General features: G+C 41.1%; 1 protein-coding gene across 1 annotated transcript in view; it reads left to right on the plus strand.

Moving 5' to 3' along the window:
• DNER (delta/notch like EGF repeat containing) overlaps positions 1 to 4,778 on the plus strand; it is a 202,234-nt gene extending 197,456 nt beyond the window's left edge. The window contains 1 exon segment of the mRNA XM_023740087.1: positions 3,741 to 4,778. Coding sequence (XP_023595855.1) covers positions 3,741 to 3,852 — 112 coding nt within the window. The 3' untranslated portion in view covers positions 3,853 to 4,778.
• Positions 4,779 to 6,000: the final 1,222 nt, after the last annotated feature.

Here is a 6,000-nt window from a genome sequence, read left to right on the forward strand (position 1 = left end):
AAGGCTGTAATCTTTCCAGAAGCAGACTGCCACACCGTTCTCCCTTGGATGGCTGATGGGTTCACACCGTCAATCTTTCAGTTAGCAGCCGAGTGCTTAACCACTGACCACCAGGGGTCCTTTATGGCACTTTAAGAAGTGTGTAATAAAAATTTGTTGGATGGATTGAAGGAATGTGGGACTGACAGACTGAAAAATAATGCACCAAAGCACTGGCATCTGGTCCTTTGGAGGGAGTGGTTACAGGCGATTCTTACAGTCTTCATCAGGGGCCTGAGGAATATTTTAAGCTTTACGGGCCATATGAGTCTCTGTCATGACTACTCAGCTCTGCCTTTGTAGTTTGAAAGCAGCCGTGTTGTTGTTGTTGTTAGGTGCCAACAAGTCGGTTCCGACTCGCAGCGACCCTACACGCCACAGAACGAAACACTGCCCGGTCCTGCGCCAAGCTCACAATCACTGTTATGCTTGAGCCCATAGTTGCAGCCACTGTGTCAATCCATCTTGTTGAGGGTCTTCCTCTTTTTCACTGACCCTGTACTTTACCAAGCATGATGTCTTTCTCCAGGGACTGATCCCTCCTGACAACATGTCCAAAGTATGTGAGACGTAGTCTCGCCATCCTTCCTTCTAAGGAGCATTCTGGTTGTACTTCTTCCAAGACAGATTTGTTCGTTCTTTTGGCAGTCCATGGTATATTCAATACTCTTTGCCAACGCCACAATTCAAAGCCGTCAATTCTTCTTCGGTCTTCCTTATGCATTGTCAAGCTTTGGAATGCATATGATGCAATTGAAAATACCATGGCTTGGGTCAGGCACACCTTAGTCTTCAAGGCGACATCTTTGCTTTTCAACACTTTAAAGAGGTCTTTTACAGCAGATTTGCCCGATGCAATGCGTCTTTTGATTTCCTGACTGCTGCTTCCATGGGTGTTGATTGTAGAGCCAAGTAAAATGAAATCCTTGACAACTTCAATCTTTTCTCTGTTTATTGAAAGCAACCATAGCCAGTATGAATGGGAGCAGCTGTATTTTAATAAAACTTTATTTGAAAAACAGGTGACAGACTGAAATTGGCCTATGGTCTGTAGTTGGCTAACTCCTGGTCTTCATTATAGTTTTCTCAAGCTTCCTTTTTTTTTTTTTTTTTTTACAATTAAAATGTACCTTTATAATAAAAACAATGTTTTTTGTTTTGCTTTTTTAGTAACAACTCCTGCAATAAAATAGGCAACCTCTTACATTGGTTCAGTGTCTGAGCGCTTAAATGGAATACTGTAGGCGCTTGTTGTTAATGTTAGCTGCCATCAGCTCACCCCCAACTCATGGTGACCCCATGCACAATGGAACAAAACATTGCCTGGTCTTGTACCATCCCATGGTCGGTTGGACCATTGTGATCCATAGGGTTTTTACTGGCTAATATTTCGAAGTAGATCATCAGGCCTTTCTACCACTGTTAGTTTATTTATTAGTATCCACTCAATTCTGAAAAACAAAGGCAATATAAAAATCTGTGAATATTTTAACTTTAGGTAGGAAGACACATTAATTTATCGCCAAGTGTGTGTCCGCCACTGATAGGTATGGGAGATGCAAGGAAAGTCTTGTTTCATTTTGTTGTCTTTTAAAAAATTATGGTGCTTCTCGCTAGAAGGCAGAAGGGGACAGGAAAGCTGGTGATAGGGAACCCAAGGTTGAGTAAGGACAGTGCTGATGTGTTGTGAGGTTGTTAACCATTGTCATAGGGCAACATGGGTACTAACTGTTTAATGAGAAACTATTTTGTCCTGTAAACCTTCATCTAAAGTGAGAACAGCAGCACAACTGGAAGAGTGGAGTCACTGAACTGTGCATGTAGAAATTTTTGAAATCGTATATGTTTGGCTATGTGTATTTTCACCAAAAAAAAAAAAGGTCGAGAAGGGAGAGGGTTGACATGTCATGGGGTTGTTAACCAATGTCATAAAACAATATGTGTACTACTGTTTCATGACAAACTATTTGTTCCGTCAACCTTCACCTGAAGTACAATTAAAAAAAAAAATTATGGTGCTTCTATAAAGTAGAAGTTCCTATAGAGGAATAGCTTCCATATCACAGATGCTCCGTTTTTGATGGAGACCTGTGTGAGTCACCTGAGGAATTTGGCCTTGGCTTTCTGCAGTAGTAAGTTGCAGTGCAGTGACTCTAGTCCAGGCCTGACTCCAAGCCAGCGTTGCCCCGTTTTCTAGTGCTGTGCATGTTAGTCTTAGTTTAACCAGGTTATCTTTATAACTGGAGTCTTTGGGTGGTGCAAATGGTTAAAGGCTTTTGGCTGCTAACCTAAAGGTTGGAGGTTCAGATCCACCCAGATGTGCCTCAGAAGAAAGGCCTGGTGACCTCCATGAGTTGACTTGATGGCAATGGTAAAAAAATATATGTTGGAGACTTTTTAATATTGCAGTAATTACTTTGGGTTTCTTGGGGAGGGGAAAACTTTAACTCTTTAACCCTGCATTTTGCCTGGTGCCTGTCTGCCATGGTTTGTTCCTTTCAACTCCAATTTGGTATTCTTGAGTGAATTGGAATATATGACTGGTGAATGTTTAAACGATCGTGTGAAGAACACGGCATTTTCTCATTTCCTACTGGATTCTGCTTTTCCCCTCTGTCCGTGAGGTGATAGATTTTCAAAAGATATCAAGTCAAAGGAAGGAATAGGAAAAGAGGAGAGATGGGACTGTGGTAAACAAGTCCCTTCCAGTCCTCGGGGCCCACCCTAGAAACCGTTTAAAGATTTAAGGTTCTTTTAAAATTTCTGTTTTAATGAACCCTGTTGGACTTGAAGCAGTTAAAAAAAGTATTGTCTGTAAGAGGGAGGAGGGGTGGGAGATTGTTTAAATCACCTTACACTCCAGGACTTTAAGGAAAGGTGAGGACTTGAATCTGAAGAGACCACCCAGAAATTACATTTGCTTTATTTTAATAATCGCTGGTTTGGCAGGAAGTCTTAAAACTGGATTTTGACTCCCCTGGCCTCTGGGCGTCAGTCTTGCTGTAGAGGGGATTTGGATAAATACAAATCTGTTGGGACAATGGCTTTGTGCACAGAGAAGAACAACGCCATGTGTTTTTTTGGGGGTGGGGTGGGGATTCAGGGTGGGCATGGCACACTTGGTAGATAGCCCCCTTCTTATTTGAAGTTAGTTCCTCCCTCTGCCCTTGTCACGCTATAAAGACCTCAGATGACCTCCCAGCCTGCACTGTTCTCCCCTGAAAGTCTCTCGGGCCAGGTGGTTATCCAAGCCCAGCAAAGACCACCCTGCAATCCTGTCTGTATAGTAGACACTATTGTAGATGTAAAATAAACTTGCCTCTCCAAATATTTATGGGTCTCAGCAAGAAAAAGACAAATCGATACACTATTTTTTTTTTTTTAATGTAGAAAACCTGTTGTAGAATTGTCATGCCTGAATGCTTTGCCAAGATTTAGCCCAGAAGCTTCAACATTAATTTGGGCTTTGTGCTTGGCGAAATCCGTTTTTTATTCCCTGCTGCACCGAATACTAATATTTATACTCTTTCAATGTTAATCTCAGAGTGTCTTAAATTTTGGTACTTGCTAGAGAATATATTCTTAGAGTATTTTTATAGTTCCATTGGATTCTTGAATAAAGTGATTTTCACCACTTGCCTTAAATAGGACCTGAGGCCCGATTTGTCTCTAACCAAAGTTCTCTCTGTCTGTGATTGCAGGTTTGGAAAGAAATCTCGGCCGGCGATGTACGACGTGACCCCCATTGCCTATGAGGATTACAGTCCCGATGACAAGCCGTTGGTCACACTGATTAAAACAAAAGATTTGTAATCTTTTTGGGGGATTATTTTTCAAAAAGATGCGATACTTCACTCATCTAAATATTTTTAAGAAAATAAAAAGCTTAAGACATTCAAAGCGTTAGGCGCTCAAGAGTTTTCGGTAGAATATTTAAGAACTAATTTTCTGCAGCTTTTAGTTTGGGGGGAAAAATTTATTTTAAAAACTGAATTTGTGAAATCCGTAGACTGTGTTTTCACGTTCTTTCAGCTCTCTGAATTGTATGCTTCTAATAAATAGTGTGTGCTCTTTCCGTGGGAGACACCATGCAGGAAACCCAGAGTAACGTCTGTGGTTGTTAAAGGAGTAAATCGAATCCAGGAGAAGTCTCTGTTTGACATGTGAGTGCCGGCTTTCTGAGTAGAGTTAGGAAAAACTTGTAGAGTACGATGCTTAATACAGTATACCTGTTACTTACAAAGAAGTCTGAAATGTTCGTTTTTGTGGAAAAAAAAAAAGAAGCTAGTTAAATTTATTATTCCTAACCCTCATGAAATTAGCGTTTGCCTAATTCTGTGCATGAGTAAGTAATTTATTTCTGCACTGTTTTGTTGAACCTTGTGGAAACCTTTGAGTTTGTTTTTTTTTTGTCATGTTTCGTAATGGTCGTCAAACTTGGCCTTGAAAAAATACACCGTGAAAGGGCCTAGTGAGGCAAATTATGATCGAGTTGAATCTATATTTTTCTTTAACAGGTCAAGATTTTTCTATCGTGAGTAAATTAAATTTGTGTTTGAGTTGTTCGTTGCTAAGAGGTAGTAAGTGTGAGAGAGGACCAGTCCCCTCAGTAGTGTGTATTTCTCATAGTGCTTCTTTATTTATATCCACGACATTTTCTGTGGTTGTATCTGATTGATACCTGCTTCTCCCGATTCTTCCTGATTTCAAAGAATACTGAATAAATGTTATCAAGTCAAGGATGCACCTGTCTTGCTCCTTCTTTTCACATGCTGTAAGATGTTTTGGATTTCATTTCATTTTCCAAAGGAAAAAAAAAAAAAAAATCCCTCTGTGTTTACGTTTTCAATATTCCAGGGAGTACATCTCTTAGTCCCTTGGTGGTGATTAGCTGCTAACCTAAAGGTTGGTGATTTGAACACACTCAGCAGCTCCCCGGAAGAAAGGCCTGGCAAACTGATTCCGTGAAGATTACAGTCAAGAAAAGCCTGTGGAGCAGTTGTACTTTGTAACATATGGGGTCGCCATGAGCTGGGGGCTGACTCAACATATTTCTTGCGGCTGCCGCGTCCATTCTCTTCTCCTTCTGGGAGCTTCCTGGCCTCCTAATCATCTTGAAACAAGTCAGTGAAGCATCCCTAATGTCTTGTGTGAACATGAAGTTTAGTTGTCATCCAGTCGACCCCAACTCATGGCTTCCCATGTGTGTCAGAGTTGAACTCTGCTCCATAGGGTTTCCAGTGGCCAATTTTTCAAAAGTAGATCGCCAGGCCTTTCTTCCAAGATGCCTCTGGGTGGACTGAAACTTCCAACCTTTCCGTTAGCAGCTGAGAGTGTTAACTGTTTGCACCACATGAAGGGAAGGGGGAAGAAAAAAAGAACAACAAGAATTCTCATTTTAAATTTGGCATCTCAGTTTGCCGGCTAAACGCAGCATGTGTGGATATTGAGGTGTCTTGAGATCCAGAGGTGTCACAGGCATGACATGGCTTCAGTAAACATCTTATACAATGTAATTCTGTGTCAGTGAAAGGAAATTGCCTCAGCAAACAGCTCGCTGGGCCTCAGTGATTTTAAGGCAGTTCAGAGTCACCCCGTATTCAATTCCATTTTGTATCCAAATGCTGCAGGAGAGCCCGAGAGTTGTTTGTAAAAACTCATTTTATCCTCACATGGGAGCGTTTCATAAGACCAAGAGAAGCCCTGAAACCAGGTGCAAGGGAGGGTTTTGAGCAAAAATAATTACTTAAGAAGCTTTTCCTTTCTACCCTCTAAACATCTGCCCCAACCCTACAAATGTCCTAGCACTACACACACACTCTGATGATTAAATGATGCAGTGCAGTGTGTGTTAATATTTTTGGTTTGTTGAAACGTTTGGAAGTGAAATAAGAACAAAATACTACCATGCTGATTGAGCCTCCATGGAGACACAGACACTAGGGAGTATCACACAGGCCT

This window comes from Trichechus manatus, unplaced genomic scaffold (genome assembly GCF_000243295.1).
Source record: "Trichechus manatus latirostris isolate Lorelei unplaced genomic scaffold, TriManLat1.0 scaffold00147, whole genome shotgun sequence".
Taxonomy (NCBI): Eukaryota; Metazoa; Chordata; class Mammalia; order Sirenia; family Trichechidae; genus Trichechus; species Trichechus manatus.